At 40.2% G+C, this 23,374-nt stretch overlaps 1 protein-coding gene across 1 annotated transcript in view; it reads right to left on the bottom strand.

Moving 5' to 3' along the window:
- The window catches only part of NIBAN1 (niban apoptosis regulator 1), a 173,417-nt gene that overhangs the window by 19,875 nt on the left and 130,168 nt on the right, over positions 1-23,374 (bottom strand). The window contains exons 6-8 of the mRNA XM_007451137.1: positions 8,278-8,393; positions 2,142-2,246; positions 1,139-1,301 (exon numbers count right to left, since the gene is read on the bottom strand). Of these exons, the coding sequence (XP_007451199.1) occupies positions 1,139-1,301; positions 2,142-2,246; positions 8,278-8,393 (384 nt within the window). The remainder of the gene's footprint in view (positions 1-1,138; positions 1,302-2,141; positions 2,247-8,277; positions 8,394-23,374) is intronic.

The raw sequence follows: 23,374 nt of genomic DNA on the forward strand, positions 1-23,374 counted from the left end.
AAAAAAAAAAAAAAAAAAAATAGGTGGCAGGCCAGCTTTGGCCCAAGGGCCACAGTTTGCTGACCCCAATCTCATGGGCCCTCCCATGTGATTTCAGAGGAGGATACTGAGGCACAAAGAAGTCGAGTGACCTCCCTGAGCACACATGACCAGCTAACATTAGAGCTGGGACTATAGACGGTTCCCTACTTAGGATGGTTTGACTTAACGATTTTTCAAGTTTACAGTGGTGTGAAAGCAATAGGCCTTCAGCAGAAACTGTACCTCAAATTTTGAATTTTGATCTTTTCTGCGGCTAGTGATAAGCAGTAAGATTCTCTCTCATGATGCTGGGCAGTGTCAGCAGCCGCAATTCCCCATCAGTCGAGGGTAAACAAACAACCGATACACTGACAACCATTCTGTACCCAGAAAACCTTCTGTTTTTCATCTTTGGTACAGTATTCAATAAATTAAATGAGATATTCAACACTTTATTATAAAAGAGACTTTGTGTTAGATGATTTTTCCCAACTGTAGGCTAATATAAGTGTTCTGAGCGTGTTTAAGGTAACTAGGCTAAGCTATGGTATTTGGTAGGTTAGATGTACTAAATGCATTTTCAACTTACGATGGGTTTATTGGCATGTAACCCCATCATAAGTGGAGGAAGATCTGTAGGACCCAGATTTATTGACTCTAAGCCAAAAGTGTTTTTCTTGTTAAAGGAAAATCCATTATTCACTGATTCAAATATTCACTGTGAGTCTGCATATACCAGGTATGGTAGTAGGTGCTGGGAATACCTGAGTGAACCACAGCAGCATGGCCCTGCTCTTCGAGAGCTTACAGCAGGGAGAGGGCAGGAGCAGAGCCATTACAATTTGGTATGAGAAGTGCTACAACGGGAGAGGTGCAGGATCAGGATACACAGGCACCACTACAAGGCAAGCAGCAACGTTTCCTCCACCCTGTGTCCTTGAAGCTTCCATGCGGAGGCCCTTCAGAGCACCACCAGCACGCTCCTATTTCAAGTGTTATCATCTCCTTCCAAGTCCCTCGTGTAATTCTCCTCTAAAACTAGGAATTCTCACTATGTGATGGAGCCTTAGATACACAGCTTATTTAGTTTGTAGGAGCATGGATTATCTCCACTGACCTTTGATCTTTCCAATTAAAAAGTTCTTTGAGTTCACTATCTGATCCATGTCTGAACGGATGGTGCCTTCCAGGCCTTTTGTCAGAGCCCTGCATTCCTCCTTCAGTGCACTTAATCCTTCTGAAACTTGATGCCGAACCAGGTTGTAGGCCTCTTCGAGGAGCTGCAACAGAGAACAACACATAAATTGGGGCTCTGTCATGCGTCAGCACCTGAGGGAGTCAAGCAGAGGCGGGTGGGTTAATCGCAGACAATCGCAACATAAATAAAATTGCACACACATTCTAATTTGTCTTTCAAAGTCTGAGTCTGTTTGGATTAGTCCTCATGTAAGTGAGACTGAGCAGACTGGGCAGTTCTCCACCCAGGGAAGGAATTACGTATTAAAAAAAAAAAAAAAAAAAAAAACCCTAAAAAGGCAGCGAAGCCATGTTCTGTCCCTCTATATCAGCATTCAGTGATGAAATGGGTTCAAAACCAGCAGTGTCCTGTCTTCTGTCTGTATGTTTGTTTAATGTGTAAGTAGCGTTTGTTTTAATTTTATTTATTAGGCATTTGAAAATCAAAAGCTGACAAAAGATAAATTTTATATAGATATATAAAATTTATATATACTATATAATATATATCATAATATGGTATATATATAAATTTTGTATATATAAAATTTATCTTTTGGTAGCCTTTGAATATATACATATATATTTTTACATATATGCCTTCGTGTTATATTTCTGTATTTTTATTTCTGTATTTTTTTTTGCGGTATGCGGGCCTCTCACTGTCGTGGCCTCTCCCGTTGCGGAGCACAGGCTCCGGACGCGCAGGCTCAGCGGCCATGGCTCACGGGCCCAGCCGCTCCGCGGCATGTGGGATCTTCCCGGACCGGGGCACGAACCCGCGTCCCCTGCATCTGCAGGCGGACTCTCAACCACTGCGCCACCAGGGAAGCCCGGCACGTTCATTTTGAGTAGCACAGCTGCAGAGCAAAATCATCGCTTACCCCGAACCAGGCCCTCTTTCTGTCGTTCTTCTTCCCCTTCATTTTAGGCAGGATGTCTGTCTGAAGGGTTGGCATGAGCTCCTCCATCACCAGGTTACTCAGGATCTGTCAAGAGGAAGAGAGCCTCAGAGCTGGTTTAGTTGGTGACGCCTAAATCTCAGCATCAGGCTAACGAAGGTGTCATGACTGGCCACCCCCGTCCTGGCTACATAAGTTTGTCCTGCGCTACATGAAATCTGTTAGGTTAATAGTTTAACTCTGGGTCTGAGGCCACAGAAATCTCTAGGAAGACAATCCTAGATGGTAAACGTTCTTAAATATCTGCAAGGAACAGTCACGCCTGTTGACATTTTCCCATTGGAAAGGACAAATCCCTCAATTCAAACTTCTACTAGTCAAACTAGAAGAATCTAGCCCATTTAGGATAAGAGGGGGAACTTCCATTATAGATAAGGGTATCCTTAGCAAAACTGTGAAGGGGGTCAGGCTTGGTTTTGGTAGCTTGAGTTCTTGTCTGTATCCCCTGAGACCGTCGTTTCCCCTGGAGCTTTCTTGGGATCTAAGTGTCTTCATGCTCTTTGTCTCTACTGCACCCTGAATCCCAGCTCCATCTTCTTTAAAGTTTAGAAAAAGAAGGGAATAACAAATACTTTGGAACAACTGGACATTGGTGGGATGAGTAGAATATGGGCGGGGGTTGTCTACAGTTTTCAGGGTGTTTTTTAAAAAATATTGGTCCCAAGTCTTTCCTAAAATGCTGAGGTGAAGCAGCATTTTTGAGGAGTTTAAGAGGAACTTGACATGTGCAAACTCCATAGAAATCAGCAAGTCCAAAAATCAGGTTCAAGTACATAATCAATAATTCATGAACCTCATCTTGCCCAGTGGAGTAAATTCTTGTTTGGAACACATTTGCCCAAGAGTGATGGAAGTGTTGGCATGGGGAGAGTGAGCTGAGAGAGTAAGGACACTGAAGCCAGAACTTCAAATCAATGGGAAATATTGTCTTAGTTTAAAAGTATTAAATCCAAGAATCATAATAATTGTCCAAATTCATCCTTTTGCAGAGATTGGCTTGAATCTGAGCATGAGTGTGAAAGGGATTTGAAAGATGAAAATGTTATACTGTCCAAAGAAAAAGAACATTCCATTTGGGTGGGCTTATAGTTTTCGTTTAGTCTTTCCCATACAATGCTCCAAGAAGTTTGTTTCTATTTTATAACTTAAGGGATTGGAAAGGAAATATGTCTGGAAAAAAAAGGAGGGGGATGGGAGTGGATTGAAAGGTGGCGGAGGGGGTTGGTGATGAGGGAATAGCTCTGGTGCAGGCAGAGGCCAACTCCGTCTCATCCCAACAGCTCTTCTTCCTGTAAACATCAGCCCCACCACATCCAGACCTTGTGAGGATCCTCACCTGCCCAGGATCTGCTCTGAGATTCCCTACCTTGGTCAGCCCTCCATGAGCAGGGTCCAAAGCCCTGGGGCTATCGGAAAGAAAGTAGCTAATCTCATAAAACCAATCATACTAATGAAGGAGTTTTCCCAACCTTCCCTCTTCAGAATAGAATCCACTGAGTTTTACCATAAGGAACCTAAAGATATCTCTCGTGCTTTAAAAAGGGGGGGGGGTGTAAATTTAATTGCTGGGATTTAACTGGGAGATTTTAAAATTCCACCACACATGTACGAAACCAAACCTGGCATTAGGTTGATCGAAACCAAGAAATGCAGGCCCGCTCCCTGAAGGCCACACCACCTGTTACCTTCCAGATGCTGCAGCTGTGAGGAAGGTGTGAGGCCCAGAGAGACTGCCCTCCTTCCTGAAGCTGGCCCCATGGTCTGATCAGGCTGTTGGCCTTGTGCCCTTTGTGTTACTCAGCAACCATGGGTGAAAGAATCCATTTAAACGGGTCACATTCAAGGTCATTAGACAAAAGACAACCTATGGACAAGGCCTAAAAAAATGTGGATAGTCTTCTGGTCTTGAAACCACCCTGATCTGTGGGAATTTTGAGCTGTTCTCTTGGCCCATCTGGTTAATTTAAAGGCAAAAAATAAGTATACCACATAGCTTGTACTTACATTTTACAAAATGCTTTCCCTCATGACTTCATTTGATACCTTTTTTATTAAGTAGAAAATATATTGATGCTTTTACTGGTGTACAAATATTTTCACCTTAATAGTCTGTCAGGCAAGTTATTCTAAGATATTTGCTTTGCCTAGACACTTGCCTAAAATAACCATCACCACGAGGGCATGCCATACTTGCTGTGTGAGTCATTACTATGAAGATAATAATGTAACAATGCTGAAAATCTTCTGAATACAGTCCCCTAGGATAGAAGGGGTTAGGACAATGTTATGATTAAGTTCTTAGCAGACATGAAAAAATGCAAATAAATTCAGTGCTTTAAACAAAAGATGTCATATTCTCAAACTCAGTTATGCTATGCCCTTTTCTTTAACTACTTGGTAGCTTCTTTGGGGCGCTGACCTCTTTTTCCTGTGGGTCGTAGGACAGACACTGCTTCAGCTCCGTGTGCAAGAGGTTACAGTGAAGCTTACCCTCACCAGGCCCCACACAGTAAAGTCTTGAAAGTTATTTCCTTTTACCAGCTTCTTAAAGGATCACCTGACATGGCTCAAAATGCATATCTGTCACAGACTGGCTTTGTGACTTGGGCCAACTTCTCTGAATGTTCTTTCTCTCGCCTGGAGGGTACTGGACAAATTATCCTGAAATGCCTTTCCAGTGCTCACATCTGATGAGTCTGATTTCACCAAAGAAACTTAGATTCCTGGGGGAGCAAAACTTCATATTGGGTCACTTGATAACTCCAGATTTTACTGATTTCTTCTCTGGTTTTTGTTTTGTTTTGTTTTCCCCTTTAAGGTATTTTTTTATACAGCAAAATTAGCACCTTCCTATGACTGCTTTGTGCTAATGCTTTATGATGTCCATATATGAACAGACCCACGTATGTACCCACACACACTGCTAAGGCTGCCTTGTTCTCTGGATGTTTCTAGGTATGTCTTGCCTCACCACGAAGGCAAGGGATGAGTCATTTCATTCTTTTACACTTTACAGCAATTCACACCTATCAGCCCAAAGTAAAGAGCAGAAAGTCAACAAAAGAAAACAAACTCAATACTTGACTCCCAGAAAGGACTTAGTACCTGCTTTCAATGCAATCGTGAAGGAATGTGAGCTGATGTGAGATTTCAAATGAAAGAAAAAATCAAGTACCCTGGCTGCACTCAAGGAGCTAAATAACTGTTTAACTTGGTATAGCCCCATGGTTGATGTTGATCTTTCACTGGACCAGAAGTCGGAAGCCATCATTTGCTTTGCCATTTATCCACTTAGCATGTGACCAAAACAATCAGCTCCACAAGGCAAGGACCATGCTGCCTTGTCCAATTCTGGTTCACTAACACCCAGCATAGTGCCTGGAATACAGCAGCTCAATAAATAATTGTTGAATGAATAAAACTGGGCAAGTCACTTAATCGCTCTATTCTTCCCTCAGTTTTCTCATTTACAAAATGGAAATAATAACTGCTCTACATATCTCATGAGACTGATAAAACGAACAGAGTTAGGATTTGAACATAAAAAGTACCATACAATGGCATTTTAATACTGGTATATCTATTAAATATGCATGTTTATGTAATAGGCCAATCAATGACAAGTGGTTCAGCCTCCCCTATGCTTTCATTTTTCTTTTTGGCATAAGTATGGCTAGTCCTTAATCCTCTCAGATGTATAAATGGATGTGCTTCCTCCAAATATCAGAAACCAAGAATTATTTAAAGTTCTTGAGTAAGTCTCAGGATGGGAAATAAATGAATTTAGAATCCACCAAAAAAAAAAAGAAAAGAAAAGAAAAAGAAAATAAACAAACGGGACCTAATGAAACTTAAAAGTTTTTGCACAGCAAAGGAAACCATAAACAAGACCAAAAGACAGCTCTCAGAACGGGAGAAAATATTTGCAAATGAAGCTACTGACAAAGGATTAATCTCCAAAATTTACAAGCAGCTCATGCAGCTCAGTATCAAAAAAACAAACAACCCAATCCAAAAATGGGCAGAAGACCTAAATAGACATTTCTCCAAAGAAGATATACAGATTGCCAACAAACACATGAAAGGATGCTCAACATCACTAATCATTAGTGAAATGCAAATCAAAACAATGAGGTATCATCTCACACCGATCAGAATGGCCATGATCAAAAAACCTACAAATAAATGCTGGAGAGTGTGTGGAGAAAAGGGAATCCTCTTGCACTGCTGGTGGGAAATGTAAATTGATACAGCCACTATGGAGAACAGTATGGAGGTTCCTTAAAAAGCTAAAAATAGAACTACCATACCACCCAGCAATCCCACTACTGGGCATATCCCCTGAGAAAACCATAATTCAAAAAGACACATGCACCCCAGTATTCACTGCAGCACTATTTACAATAGCCAGGACATGGAAGCAACCTAAGTGTCCATCGACAGATGAAGGGATAAAGAAGATGTGGCACATATATACAATGGAATATTACTCAGCCATAAAAAGAAACGGAATTGAGTTATTTTCAGTGAGGTGGATGGACCTAGAGTCTGTCATACAGAGTGAAGTAAGTCAGAAAGAGAAAAACAAATACTGTACGCTAACACATATGTATGGACTCTAAAAAAAAAAAAAAAAGGTTCTGAAGAACCTAGGGGCAGGATGGGAATAAAGACGCAGACCTACTAGAGAATGGACTTGAGGACACGGGGAGGGGGAAGGGTAAGCTGGGACGAAGTGAGAGAGTGGCGTGGACATATATACGCTAACAAACGTAAGGGAGATAGCTAGTGGGAAGCAGCCGCATAGCACAGGGAGATCAGCTCGGTGCTTTGTGACCGCCTGGAGGGGTGGGATAGGGTGGGAGGGAGGGAGGGAGACGCAAGAGGGAAGAGATATGGGAACGTATGTATATGTATAATTGGTTCACTTTGTTATACAGCAGAAACTAACACACCATTGTAGAGCAGTTATACTCCAATAAAGATGTTAAAAAAAAAAAGAAAAAGGAAGAAGAAAAAGAAGGGGGAGAAGCAGGAGGAGAAGATTCTGAGTCAAATGGTAAAACAGTACAGAACAGCCCACTACCATGAGAAGATGATTTTGGCTTTAGATGTTTAATGACCATACAAAGGCAAGACACCATCTGGCATCTTCCAAATATTGTTCCCTAATAACAAATTTCACACTTGCTATTCTGGGATATGAGGGGAAATTAAAGAATAGCATTCTTGGACCCTGTATGCCTTTAATTAAATAATGCCCATACCCAGCCTCCTCTTCCTGGCTGAATCAGTTGTGTGATTGGTGTCCTTATGGAGGATGAGGTCACATCATGAAATACAGTCTCCTTGGAGATTGTAACAAAGTGCCTGGTACCAAACCAACCAAGACACTTAGCCTATGACTGACATTTAATCAGGGTCTTGGGAAATTATACTGGACCACAGGGAATAGAGTACCAGAAAAGGTAAATGAAACATACAGAAAACTATCTAATGCTTTCAAAATTTGTTTCCTTTAATTACTTCATTTATAAATCGTTCCATAGGTAAAGACAGCTATTTGCCAAATACTTTTCCAACAACATCTCATTTAATTCTCACAACCCTGCAACACAAACATTGTCATTCCAATTTTTTTCAGAGGAGTAACCTGAGACTAAAAGAGGTTAAATAAGGTTGGCAGGCTTTAACCCAAGTCTTCTGACCTAAAGCCCCACCACACACCTTGCACTAGGCCACACTGCTCACATTTGCTTCTAGTCTGGAAGCATGAGGTCATTTGAGAGAATATGCATTTTCCAGAAAGAAACTGGAAGTAGCTCTTCCATTGCAGTTGCAGTATTTTGGGCTGTGCCCTATTTAGTGCCTGGTCTGGAGGTCTTTAGAGAAGGTGTCCAATAGTTTGCTGACTAAACGCTTCTAGACAATGAGAGAAATGCCCTTTGGAACCACAGCCTCCATGCTTGCAACTTTTAAAATTTGCTTGTTTATTATGACCCTGACCTCCTACCACTCAGATGGAGAATAGGATCCAAAAGTCTGAGCCCCACGTTACCTGGACTTCATCCCCAGTGATCATTTCCCACGAGCCATAGTGTCCCTTCTCCTGTCGGAAGAATTGCACAGCTTCTAAAAAGGCTTGGACTTCAAATGTCGTCTGCTTCATGTAATCTACAAGAAAGAGGCAAGGGCATTTAGCAAACAAAACCACTTTATTTTATATTTTTCCATGGTTCAGAGACCTAAATTACAAGGGATAGAATATTACAAGGGATAGAATTATGAGACACAAAATAGTTAAGCAAGTACTGAATTCCAAATTCATTTGCAGGTGTATATCACATGATTTGCTCACTATACCAGCTGATTAATTCTATCAGTTACTAGACATGCTGGTTATGACCAGAGCAAATCTATCCCCCTTGATCTCTCTTGTATTTGCCTCAGACACCCAGGCAATTAGTGGCTTTATGCCACCAACTATAACACCTCAGTAAGGCAGACTATTCCTCAAAGTGCCTCATGTACCCAAGGTATCCCCTCCCAGTTTCCCAAATAAAACTCCAATTTCTCTGTGACCTGATATCAACTTTCTGTCAAAAGGACATCAATATAATAGGCTGATTTATACAAATGAAGGATAATAATTGCTAACACATATAGCAAGATACTGTTCTTCTAACAATGTTACATATTTCATTGAAACCTCACAGAAACCTCTGAGGTGAGTATTATTATCATCTCCAGCTTGTAGATGAGGAGACTATAGCACAGAAAGCACAGAAAGGTGAATTAATTGCCAAAGGTCATATACCAATAAGGGTATGAACTCAGATAGTTTGACCCAAGAGCCTGCTTCTAAGCACTACACTATACTACCTCACATACTAGTTTTTTGATTTGCCTTTTTCCAAACATATTGGATTTTAAAAGGTGTTGTATCTGAGAGGTAATATCCTACCACAAAGGAATGGATACCTAATGGTCTAGGATTTTTTTTTTTTTTTTTGCGGTACGCGGGCCTCTCACTGTCGTGGCCCCTCCCGTTGCGGACCACAGGCTCCGGATGTGCAGGCTCTGCGGCCATGGCTCACGGGCCCAGCTGCTCCATGGCACGTGGGATCTTCCCGGACCGGGGCACGAACCCGCGTCCCCTGCATCGGCAGGCGGACTCTCAACCACTGTGCCACCAGGGAAGCCCGGTATAGGATTTTTAAGTGTGCTAAATGGCCTTCCTAGAATTCCACAAATCATACCGTGCATGCAAATATCTTCATTTCTGCAATGGACTGGATGCTTGTGTCTCCTAAAATTCATATGTTGAAACCCTAATCCCCAATGTAATGATATTTGCAGATGGAGGCTTTGGGAGGTAATTAGGTCATGAAGGTAGAGCCCTCACGTTGGACTTAAGCCCTTATAAGAAAAGGCTCGCTCTCTTGCTCTCTCTCTCTCCTCTCTCTCTGTCTCTGTCCAGACACTGGATCTGCCACTGTCTTGATTTTGGACTTCCAAGACTATGGTATTTTTGTTAGAGCAGAGCCCAAACTGACCAAGAGAATTTTCATCACATAAAACTAGCTCATGGAGGATACAGTGATAACCGAATTATAGAAATATTAGCAGGAAAGTGAATTTTAGAAATAATCTAATCTAACAATAAAGAAATCAAATCTTAGAAAATGGAAATAAAGTAGGCAAAGTGAAGTGACTGAAAGGGTCAAGTCTCCTGCCTCCTGCTTCTCCCCTAGTAGGACACAAACTTCTCTTGCTAATAGCATATGATCTGTATTAATAGGGCAATATTACATAGGTCAGTTGAAGGCAGCTGATTCACTGGGGGGGGGGACCTTCAGAGCTTTAAGCCAGTGGGATTGCTCAGTCAAGGACTCAATGGTTGATTCGGGGACTGAGCAGAACTAAAAGAGGATCAATCTGCTCTAAAAGGGGACCATCAATTAATGGATTGTAGATGACTCTGTTGAGATTGGCTTACTAGGTCATAAACCTCAGGAACTTGGAAAAGAGAAAATACAACTCAAGGAATAGCCTCTATAAGAGTACAAGCAGGGCTTCCCTGGTGGCGCAGTGGTTGAGAGTCCGCCTGCCGATGCAGGGGACACGGGTTCGTGCCCCGGTCCGGGGAGATCCCATGTGCCACGGAGCGGCTGGGCCCACGAGCCGTGGCCGCTGGGCCTGCGCGTCCGGAGCCTGTGCTCCGCAATGGGAGAGGCCACAGCAGTGAGAGGCCCGCGTACCGCAAAAAAAAACAAAAAAAATCTAACTCAGAAAAAGGGCATGTCCCAAGAATCAGGTTTTCAAATTGAAGTGTTTTATTCCTTGTCATTTATTTATTTATTTATTTGGTTTGGCAATTGATTTAGTGTTTAATCTTAGAGGTTTGGAAAACACAAGTTAAGGTCTTGGTATAAAATTGACAACAAGGGGGCTGTGATATGGGGCTCAGTACACTGGGAGGAACTATACCAATTGAGATGGAAACTGTAATTACTACATTGAGATTCAAAACTGACTCATGTGCTCTTATTTTTAACAGCTGTTTTCATTTCCAGCCTAAGGAAACGAAGAGATGGAAGAAAATGTGGTACTTAGATGGAGTGAGTATTGCCAGACCCACGAGCCTGGGAATGAGGTTTAAGTTCTTCAAGTCCTTACAAGAAGCATCAATTTACTTCTTTCTCCCCTAGCTGACCTCAGTAACCGGAGGAGGTATCTGAAATCATGGCCATACCATCTATATCTATATACATATATATGTAAAGAAAACTATGACACTCCCCCTGATGGCTGCTTTTTCAAAGCCCTTTGGAGAAAATAACTGAAGAAATGAGATTTGGAGGCAATGATGTGGGAGCCAGAGAGAAGTCAAGGAAGGAGTGGAAGAGCTAGAATGCAGCAGTGGTGCAGGATGAGGCATCTTAACATAGGCGGAGAAGAAAAGTATTAGCAATCAAATGGACCATAAAGGAAATTATAGTCATTGAACAGCAGTAATGAAGTCTAAAAGAATGAGGGCATGAATCTCCATTCTGGACTCTACCATTGAGCCAGACTTACACTGGATTTTAACTACTCTTTTTCCTTATGGTAAAAAGGACCTAATCACTGATTTCATCATTAGATTTTTAGACTACAAACGGATTAAAGTAATTTATATAAAACTTTTAGAACACTATCTGTCCCATAATAAGTTGCTTTATGGATATTGGTTCTCATGATTATAAACAAAGTCCAACAGAAACTGCCAGATCATTAAGGAAAAAAAGACAAAGGTTTGCTTTGTAAAGGACAGAACTACATTGCAATGCTCATATGATCTTCACTTCTTCTAAGTTGTTTGCAAAGGCACTGCTGAACTCAGCCAGAATGTACAGGTGTTTGAAAGAAACCAGATTTTCAGTTATTTAATCTACTTCCTGCCACGGATCCCATGGGAACAAATTCTGGGATCATAATCACCCATGCTCCTGCCAACAAGAACTTGAGAGTTAGTTCCATGGCCCCCAGAATCAACAACGGTTTTTGGTCTTTCGGCCCTCTCCTGCAAGCTGACTTAGAAAAATGGCAGGCATCAGCTCAGACTCTACTTTTCCAACATGCTGTAGTCATGAGGATGCTCAAGGAGACAGACGTGCTGGGGAGAACTCAGGCATCATTAAATCCAGCTCCTTCAATTTACGGATGAGGAAGCTGGAAGAAGAAATGGTTAATTTCTTAGCTGAAGGTCACACAGCTGGTCAGAATCAGAGCCAAGAGTTGAAAAAGTGGCTCTGGCATGTCATAAGCAGCCTTGGCATTCATGCTTACTTAAATCATAGACTATGAGAGTTAGAACTGATCTCAAAGGTCACCCACCCCAAGCTCTTTTCAATGCTGGGAGACTTCAGAATCCCTGAGACACTCGTCCAGCCTTAGCTTGAATATTTCCAGTGACAGGAGGCTCACAATTTAATGAAATAGTCTTTTTTGTCACTGAACTGTTGTAATTATTTGAAAAATTTTCCTTCTCTTGGGCCAAAATCTGTTTCCATGAACTCTCATTAATCCTGCTTCTGCCTTTCAGAGCAAAATAGACAAGTTTACTCGTCTTCCATATGGTAACTAAGAGAGAGCTGAGTATCCTTATTTTCCTGCAATCACTCTTTAAACAATATAGTTTCTGGATTTTTAAAAACTTGGCCCTCCTTTTTCCTTCCTTCCCTTAGCAACCAATTTGAATCTGTCAATATCTTTCTTAAATTTGGACCTAGACTGAATACGACACAAAGAGTATTGTCTAACTAGTGCAAATAATGTAAAGTAGAAAGATTACTTTCCTTTTTCTGGTCCCTAACCTCTTTTTTCATCAACCATAGCATACTGTTGGCTCATACATTTCCTGTAGTCCAATAAAATCCCTACAACTTCTTCATAAAAAACCCTTGTCAATCCAAGCCTTTTCTAACCTATACTTCTGCTTTTGATTTTGAAGGGCAGGCTTTAGCATTACCCCTGTTAAATGACAACTTACCGTGATCAGTTCAGTGCCCTAGAGCCTGCCAAAATCATTAAAAAATTGTAATTCTGTCCCCAGACTCCCTTTTTTACCTTGGTATCATTCGAAAATTTGGTGGGCTTAACCTTCTGTGTTTCTATCCAACTCACTGACAAAAACCTTCATCAGATCAAAGGTGAGGACAGAGCCCTGGGAAACTCTAAACATTTTAGGAGACATGTGGGAGACACATCTTGGCCATTCACTCAACAATCACATCCTCGGGGCCGAGACATGTCTATTTTCCTTAGTTCCTCCCTAGTTCTCATCTGTGCAGCTGCATGGAAAACTCATATTTGGGAGACAAGATTAAGGACTTTTGCAAGGGAAAGAAAGCTTCTCTAGGCCCCTTGGGGACAATCATTCAGGGGGCCAGCCAGAGAGAAATCGTTTTTGTTTTTTTTCCACTTATACGGATTTACTGCATTGTCTGAGTCAACTGAAATGCCAAAGCTCCAAGGCCTATGTAGTCATTCTGGATTTTGACTCTGGCTGCTGTGTCGGGACTCCCTGACTCGGGCTGGGTTTGGAAGCTGCCTTGTTATTTTATTTTATTGGTAAACGGTGCCAAGCCATGTTAGCTGGTCTGCCTGGTGATTTGTGAAAGTTATGTAACAGCATTACTCACTACACTGCTATGGGGTTCATCTCACTAATGTATGCTTCCAAACTGTCTTCAGCTTCAGGTCACATGTCTTTTTTTTAGGAGACCTGCAGCAAGGCTGTTTGTCCTAGTTTCTCTTCCAGAGCACAGAAGCAGCACTGAGGAAAGTAACCAACATTTACTGAATACTATTATGGAGTATGAACCATAAGAGATGTTTACACACACTATCTCATATAATCCTTCCAATAATCCCATTAGGTAGGAATTCATATTCCAACTTTAAGGCTGACAAAGAAACTGAGTTTCAGAAAGGTTAACTAATCCATTTAAGCTAGTATATGGACAAGCAAGGCCTATTTGCTTCCAATGTCCTGTTATAACACTCTATGGTTTTATTTTTTTAACTTTTTATTTTGAGATAATCGTAGATTCACATTTTTATAAGAAATAATACAGAGATATCCAATATATCCTCACCCAGTTTTCCCTAATGGAAATATCTTGCAAAAGCTATAGTACAATATCACAAGCAGGAAATTGACACTGATTCAATCTAGCCACCTTATTCAGATTTCATCAGTTTTACATGCACAGGTGTGGCATGTGTGTGTGTGTGTGTGTGTGTGTGTGTGTGTGTGTGTTGTGGTTTAACTTTAAAATTATTTTATTTTATTTTTTTATCTCTTTATTGGAATATAACTGCTTTACAATGTGGTGTTAGTTTCTGCTGTACAACAAAGTGAATCAGCTATATGTATACATATATCCCCATATCTCCTCCCACTTGTGTCTCCCTCCCACCCTCCCTATCCCACCCCTCTAGGTCGTCACAAAGCACCGAGGCGATCTCCCTGTGCTATGCAGCAGCTTCCCACTAGCCATCCGTTTTATAGTTATTCTAAATTTTATTTCCTTCTCAAAGTTTAGAATCATATAATTCTGGAATTTGACTATATCACAGGGATCATTTAGTCCAAACCACTCATTTAATTAGTGAGCAGATTGAGGGCAAGATAGAATGTGATATGCATTATTAAAAACAAAACAAAAGAAAACCCTCTCATTGGAATTAAAAATGAATGATGTCTGTTCTAATGAAATGGTAATAAAAGTTTTTATTTTTATTAAAAAACTTATTTATTCATGACCAACTTAAGCAAATATTTATTACCAAATTGTAAATAATAACTCTTATGAGAACTAGCCCCAGGTTTACTTAGAAGTCCCTGAAGAGTATTCTGTAAACTGCCAGACGAAAATATTCATCTACTGGCCAAATCATGTCTGTGTTAGTGAGCACAGACCTACCAGGAAGAGAAGAGGAATAAGCCAAGAAAGAATGTACACCTCCTGAAGATCCAGGGACCCCAGAATGAATTGTAATGGTGTTACGCTAGTTGAAAATACAAAGATACAAGAACTCACTCTGAGGATATAAAAGACTTCTTAAATAAATGGAAAAAAATGTGTTTCTATTGTTTTGATAGAACGTTTTAACCACGCAGAAAAACTGTATGCCTCATATAGCTAAAAGTGGTACATTTCATGAATTTTTGACTTGTCAATAAATATTAAAAGGCTGTTTGTTAACACAGAAAATGAAGTGGGAATTACTAAAACAAGTGAAGACAAACTAACCTCATTTCCTTTAAATAAATTACATTGGTAGAATAGCTACCATTGACTTTGGAGACATCCTGTATCTAGATTTTAGCAACACAAATATTAGAGTTTTGCATAATTTTGACTGACACACTGAAGAAATTTAGATTAGTTGATGATGCAAACAAACATAATGAAGTAGGTAAACAGCCTAAATGATGGGTGCTGGTTAAAGGGCTGATGTTACTGACATCTTAGAGGAAAACATTTTCAATTACTTGGAAAAGGTAATATATAGACAGACAGACAGATAGAGATAGATAGGTAACCAGGGTTTCACTTAACTGTGAGCTCAGTACAAGTCAGTGGTGTGATACAGTTGTACATAAAGCAGGTGAGGTTGGACCACAGGAATGTGGAATATACCAAAGACAATGACGGTTATAGATAGATTCTGAGATACACCACTCTGAGCTTATCATTATATACTTCCAGCTCATGCTGAGCAACAGAATATTTTACAAAAAATTTAAAAATAAAGAAAAAAAGGTGGAGTATTCTGAAGAAGACCAAGTAAATGAGGAATCTCACAGCCTTGGAAAGAAAAAACCTAGAGGGAAGAATTGTTTATCTGTGTGAAGATCTGCAATGTAAAAGAGGACTGGATTTGTTCCTTGAAGATTCCAGATACTAGCATCAGGATAGCATGGTCCAAAGTAGAGTGTGGCAGATTTTGACTCAATATTTTGACTCAAAATTTCTAACATTTAGATTTATCTTAGAGTGAAATAGGCTCCAATAAATTGTCAAAAGTTCCCCTCCAAGAGGAAGTGCTCCATCAGGGCTGAGTTACCTTGTAGAAGGTGTACGGACTTGCTTAAATCTATTATACACTATCATGACATTGTGTACCTCCTCACCATAGTACTTAGAACAATTACAATTTCATAGTTGTTAGTATAATCATTTTAATATGCCTTTTCCCTAGACTCTAAGCTCTAGGAAGACAGGAGACTGCTGTTTGCATTCATCACTGCATCCTCAATCCCTGGTCTAGTGTCTGGCACATAAGATAGAAAGAGAAAGAGGGAAAAGAAATGAGGGAAGGAAGGAGGAAAGAAAGAGAGGAAGGGAGAAAGGGAGGAAGGGAAGGATTCAAACACTAGAGAGAGGGCTGGGTTAAATCTCCTTATAAATTTCCTTCTAAACTGAGATTTCTTGATTACAAACAAAACCCAAGCATTGCGAATGAATCACATTCTCTTCATGAGTCTTTTCCTTACCGTTGTAAAGAATTTCTGAAGGAAATGGATGTCCTCATCCCAATGCTTCTCAGACTTTGGCGAGCATCAGAATCCCCTGCAGGGCTTGCTGATGCAGACTGTTGGGCCCCACCCCAGAGTCTCTGATTCAGCAGGTCTGAACCAGGGCCCAAGAATGTGCATTTCTAACAAGCTCTCCAGGTGATCCTGCTGCAGGTGGTTTACAGACCAGATTTTGAGAAAACAAATTACAGAGAAGAAAGAGATACAGTAGAAGACCATGGCTCTTGAATGCTTAGGGTCTTAATGAGGGCTTTCCCTCATTACCAGGTTAAGAAATGTCCCCTCTGACAACTACTCACCTATTTAACACAAATGAACCCTTCTACTTACTCAAAGTGATGTATAAAGATAGTACTATGACGAAGATTTATCAGAGGTATGTGGATGAGGAGCCACTTTAGGCAGGTTCATAAGGACATCATCTCATGCAACTAGAACTCTACCTGTGGAAGGAAACTCCCACTCACTTCAGAGGCAATCATCATTGTCTGGACATAAATCCTCAGATGCAACCCTAGTTAAACCTCATTTTCCCTTTTTTGGTACTCAGTGGATATGTGGACTATATCTTCTGCGGCAGCCTTCTTTCTTCAGCATATATTATCTCACTTTCTTTATCTTAATTTTTTTCAAAGTCTCAAAGAGACAGAAATGACCTATGCTCTCATCTCTTCCAAAGGTAAGGACGGTGTAATCGAACTCCTGGTAAGGAAGGAGGAAATAGTTTATTCTTTCCAAATACCGTGAAGATACTCTGTGCCCTGAAGCTAGGTTCATTGAATATGTCTTCCGTGGCCCTGAAAGCGTTTGTCTATCACCCTATGTATCTATCTAAGATACCTGGGCAGAGTCAGGCCAAGAGAACAATGACACAATCAGTCATTTCCTATCTGCCCAGGACAAACACATATGGCTTTACATGGGTGAGATTTATATTCTAAGACAGTGAGTGCAGAACTGTTTCCCAATCCTCTAATAACTATTTGTGGAGATGATGCTGAATGCATCAGGAGGAAAAAGTAATTACACCCAAAAGCCTAAGCAAAACAAATGAAGACTATCTAATTTACTCTTTAAAATGTGAATTTTAAAAGAGTTCCCTATGTAATGTTTATAGGCCGTTGTGGCAGTGCACACACTCGGGTAATCTTTCAGCTCAGACCATGGAAACTGGGTCAGGTGCCTCCCACTGAAATTGTGGGGAGTTGTGTGGCTTACTCCCTGCAGGCAAAAACTTAACCACACAACCTGGACACAATTTAAAGCAAGCTTGAGTGTTCAAATGCATAGGGAAGATGCTCCTCTAGCCACAGACTTGTCTTCCATTTTTGATGACACTGTCTCTTATTCCTGGAAATAACTGTTTACACATGGGTCTTGGTATAATTTGTCACTGCAGAACACAAAAAAAATATTAGGGAAATTCTCCCTGGCTGATTCTCTGGATGACCTTAATATTGTGAGTTCAGAACACCTTGCTTAGTCTGTGGAAGCATGCTTCTACAAGAAAGGAAGAGGTTTACATTAGGGAACAAATCACTGGTGCTAACTGGCATCACTTCACCATATCCTAGCCTGACACACCCACAGAGTGTCCTGCTGTCTGATGATGTATCTGTGGATTTCTCACTCATCATCATCATTTATCATCACCAGTGATTAATAATAGCATCCACCTTGCACTTGTCAGAAGATTTTACAGTTTACATCTCATTTGATTCTCACAGCAATCTCATGATACAGGTAAGCCAGATGTAATCATTCCCGGGTAGAAAATGGAAAGAAGTGAAAATCAAAGAAGTTTAAGTCATTGCCCAAGGTCAGATGAATACATAACCCCTTTTATCAGGTCATCAAATGAAAGTTAATATAATCGGCAGAAAGAAAATTTCTACTCCCATACAGACTCAATATCAAAAAGGACTTAACCTTACTTAAAACTTCTAACTACAACAGAAGTTGTAACTACTTTTATCTAGGATAAAATATCTCAGTTTCCTATATTATTTATAACAGTTTCCCAAAGACCTAAAAAATTAAGCTGACCCATGCTCCATTCCCTTCCTAGGTAGGTATGGCAGCCACAGACTCCTGGAACCCATTATCCTGCCCTGATTAAGAAACTGAGCCTAGTTAATCCACGGTCTCCTCCTTAGGTTTGGGGGGTCACTATATAGTTTAGTCCTCAGATTCTTAGGGACCAGATCACTTTATAAAAACTAGGAACTTCAGCAGTCAGGTACCAATAAAAACAGTGTCCACATTCCTGACCTATTACAAGAAGGGGCAGTGCTGCCAACAGAGTTCTTTTTAATGTCTGGGTTAGCTGAGTCTATTATATGTATCAATTTTGAAAAATTGTTTTAAGCCAAAAGGCACTTTGAAAGCATCTTGCTATTGGGGAGGTTGAAGGCCTATGACTCTACAGCAGCATATACTTTGCCATTAAATGATCCATTGAATGTGCTTTATAGGGTAAGTATGTGTTTTATCATGAAAACTCTTAAGCATTCACAATGATTTTCAGTAAAGTCCAAGGAGCATCTTGTTTAATAAGTTGGTTAACAACAAGTTTAAGAAAAACATGATAGGATTACTGAACGGAATATTATGCCATCACTAAAATAACAATTATGATGACTTAGACAAAGTGGAAAAGCAGTTTGGGGAAATTTTTAATTGCAAAATCCAGATTATAAAAATTACACATACATCCTGATTAAACAATGTAAAATATGTACCCATAGGAGCATTGACTGGAAGGGAATGCATAGGAAATGGGAAATGAGTTATGGGGACTTTGTATTTGTGACTCAAACTTTATGAAATGTATTATCATCCTTAGGAAGATTCGTGCTGACCTAATGACTTGTTTTGTTTTGTTTTGTTTTGTTTTACCAATCCTCTCATGACCATGAACAATATTTGCCCCTCCAGAGTCAAAACAGTCCCGTGGCAGTTTGTCTCTTAAATCCTCAGAGCACCAGCAGTTGCCAAATCATGGCACGTTCCATGATCCCAACATTCAGGGTCCATAATGAAGTGTTTGTCAATTAACTGATGTGAGTGGAACAGCCTTCCTCTCCCTCAGGACAGGTGGGACTCAAGCCTGGTTCCTCATTCAGTCCATCAAGCAGTTTCCAGTGTGATTTCAACTGAAGAGGTCATGCTTTTTGTCCTCTCCTTAACCATATTGTTTAGTGTGGTTCACTCAGAATAGGTCTCTGCTGACTCCTTCAAGTGTTTCTCTTCACAAATGGAGGACAAACCCTTACATCTTGGAGCCCTTTGAGCTTGTCACAAATGTCCTTTGAAGTATTCCTATCCTCAGCTTACCATGAAAATTGAACAGGGTCACAGGATGTCATAATGTCCTTGAGGAGGAGGATGGTCATATTCATCACTGTATCCTAAGGCCATAGCACAGTGCGTGGCACCAAATGTTCTTCTGAATAGACCAATGAACAAAGAAATGAATGACTCAACAATTGAGAGGCAGCATAGAATAGTGTGGACAACCGTCCACAGGGAATAAAAACTGGGTGCTATTTCTACTTCTGCCACTTCGGCTGTGGGACTTGAGGTGGGTTACTTTGCTACTTTGGGCCTAATTCATCTCACTTGAAATGAGAGGCTGTCAGGTCTCCGTTTTCGGCTATGAAATAGTGTAATCCTATGATAAACTGCAAGTACAGTTAGTTTATCAACATTTGGCTAGTGCTTTCCATGACAGTGTTCCAACTTGGGGATATAAAGTTCCAGCTGCAGGACCACTTCATCCTTTACTTCACACTAAACTTTCTCTCTCTCTCGCAAATAATGTGTCTTTCTCTGAGCTGCAGAAAGTAATCAGTGTGGCTATTAGAAAATATTAACTTACATATGTGGCTTTCTATTCTATTGGCTAGCGCTGATCTAAATTTCTTGGCCCTCCCCTTTCCCCTTTCATTAACCTAAATAACAGTTCAGTTTGTGGTTATTATCACTGGGCTCCCCACCTGGGCTATTTAATTAATTATGCCAATAAAATGGTGAAAATACTTGTTTGCCATTTCATGATCTATGACAAGATTATAGTAAAACTGATTTGTCTTATGTAGAATATTAAATCATTGACTTAAGTCATATGGGCTTGGTCTCTAAAATACCCTTATTTTTTCTTGAAAAAGTAGAATCTGCCTGATATCTTAACTTTTAACAAAAGCATCTTGATTTACAAAATCTTCCAGTTCTCCAGGAACACCACCATATTAGTTTGGATGTTTATTTAAGTGTAAACTATAAGATCATTAAAAGACTCTAACTCAGCCAGAAACTTCTCTTTTATAAAATGCTGCAGAATAGAACATGTTATATCCTTTATCCAAATCAGAACTATCAGGTGGTATATAGGTCGGTTCTTAATTATCTTTGTTGACTAAGGAAAGCGATGATAATGATAATTCTTAAAACTTTGTTTGCTTCTGTATTTTTTTTTTTTTTTTTTTTGCGGTACGCGGGCCTCTCACTGTTGCAGCCTCTCCCGCTGCAGAGCACAGGCTCCGGACGCACAGGCTCAGCGGCCATGGCTCACGGGCCCAGCCGCTCCGCGGCATGTGGGATCTTCCCGGACCGGGGCACAAACCCGCGTCCCCTGCATCGGCAGGCGGACTCTCAACCATTGTGCCACCAGGGAAGCCCTGCTTCTGTATTTTGTGTCTACATTTTAATTCAGAAGAGTCTGATGTCCCAGTGATTCACCCTCTATTAAAACAAAGAACAAAGTTGCCTGATGGGGAACCAATTTGTGCTGGGCTCTTCGTCCTTCCTTACTTTAAGTGATGGCATCTCAGACCGATGCTGGTTGAAACTACTCCCTTCCTTTTCCTTCTTTTGCTCCTTCTCCAGCTCCACCACCCCTACATGTGCACTCACATGTATGCACACATGTGTACACACACCCAGAAACAAATCTTTCCCTGGGCTGTGTGAAGTAATCAATACTGGCTCTAAAGGCTTCCCCCAGGGTAACAGAAGGGAAAGTGGGAGGGCAAAGAGACTCTAGACCAGCGCTGCCCGGTAGAAATATAATGAAAGCCACATATGCGATTTTAAATTTTATAGTAGCCACATCATAAAAGTAAAAAGAAAGTTAAGATTAATAATATATTTTATTTAAACCAATATATCCAAAATATGTAAGCAATATAAAAATTATTAATGAGATAGTTTACATTCTTTCTTTCTTTCTTTTTTTTTTTTTTTGACTAAGTTTTCGAAATCTGGTGAGTGTTTTACACTTTCAGCACATTTCATTTCGGACTATCCACGTTTCGAGTGATCAGTAGCCACAGGCGGCTAGTGGCCACCATGTTAGACTGCACAGCTCTGAACGTTCATGGTTTAAGTTCTATTGTTTATCTGAGCGGGGGCAGAGGAAGGAAACAATAAAAGAGGGCACGCCACTGTACGCCTGAACGGTATTCAAGCAGCATGATTGCAAAGGAGATGTATTCAAATGTATTCCTACTCTAAATCAATAAAGAAGGAAGAAACCTGACTTTATCTCTAATTCATCATTACACACATAGCACAGTTCATCTACTAGAATAATCCTAGGAGCACAATAATGCGCAAAAATAAGAAATAAGATGACTTGCAACAAGTCCTTATATGGATTAAGGTTAGAGTTTAAGACCCTTGACAATTATATCTCACTCATAAGCCCTGCCCCATGGGCAGTGAGGAATCCTTATAGCTTTAACTTTGAGGGCTCTCTAACAACAATGCTGTATTATAATAGTTCTGCTTAGTGTGGCTAACCACCAACGGACATATTAGATGAGATCATTTCCAAACAGGATGCAGCCTTAAACAATCTGCTATATTTGTAGCAGCAAATTGTTCACCCCTCTCTTATGTTTCACCAAAAAGAAAAAAAACAGCTAAAATGCTTGATGGATTTAGGTGCCTCCTGTTCCTACTGTAGACAATCTCAGTAGTTGCTATAGACTTGAATTACATGATGTAATCAACTCATTCCATGGAACTATTTGGAAGAATTGGCCTGATGATCTAATTCTCTTACGGTAAAACAGAGAAAGAGGAAATAAAAAGAGAACCTCAATTCCTGTGTTGGAAGTATCAAAGCTTCTGAATGCATGAGAGAAAGAGAGAGAGAACATGCACACACATCGCTTACCTTGATGTGTTAGTTATAAGCAAATACCTCTTGAGTATTCACAGCTCTTAATGGTATTTTTACCACTAAGGAAGACATGATGGAATCATAGAACTAGAATGGACTTTAAATGTCTAGTTCATTTCTCTACTAGTAGGGTAGCATTTATTTATTTAATAACTGAAATACCACATAAATTATTCCAGACCTATGATCATTACTCATAATAGTAAAAGCTAACACTTATTAAGTAGTACATTCCATGTGTGGGTTTACATATCAAAATTACTCAAGTTTAAGTCATTCAGAAGACATTCTCTCAGTCTTTCCATACATCACATTTTAGAACACAAGAGTTCTCATTCTCAGGCAGTTCTCCCTTGTGGGGGACCTACGTGTCTCGTGTTACAATTGAGAACATTTCTGCAAGTAGCATCTTCAATGGAGTTAGAAACACCATTGGAAAATCATTATTGTGTCTTCCCAGACCTTTTCTTTCAAGCTGAGTAATACAAGTATCTCTAAGATTCCTTACAGTTTTTATGTTTCAACCCCGTACTTACATTTTTGAATCTCCTCTGATAGCACACTACAACTCCACATTTCTTAAGTTTTAGGCTGGGCGTAGTTCTCCCTATTTAACTTAATATTAACATAACCTTATTTAATATAACCTTATTATATTTAATATAACCTTATTTTATACTGCAGCCTGCCCTGACCCCTTCACTTCCAGCACCCTTAAACCCCCTTAATCTCCCCTACTATTTTTCCATAGGACTTATTACCTTTTATCATATTTCATAATTTGCTCATATACTATATTTATGGTTTATTTGCTGTCTCCCCCATCGGCCCCTAATTAGAATATAAGTGCACAAGAACAGGGATCTTTGTTTTGCT

Source organism: Lipotes vexillifer, unplaced genomic scaffold (assembly GCF_000442215.2).
Source record: "Lipotes vexillifer unplaced genomic scaffold, Lipotes_vexillifer_v1.1 scaffold343, whole genome shotgun sequence".
Lineage (NCBI taxonomy): Eukaryota > Metazoa > Chordata > Mammalia > Artiodactyla > Lipotidae > Lipotes > Lipotes vexillifer.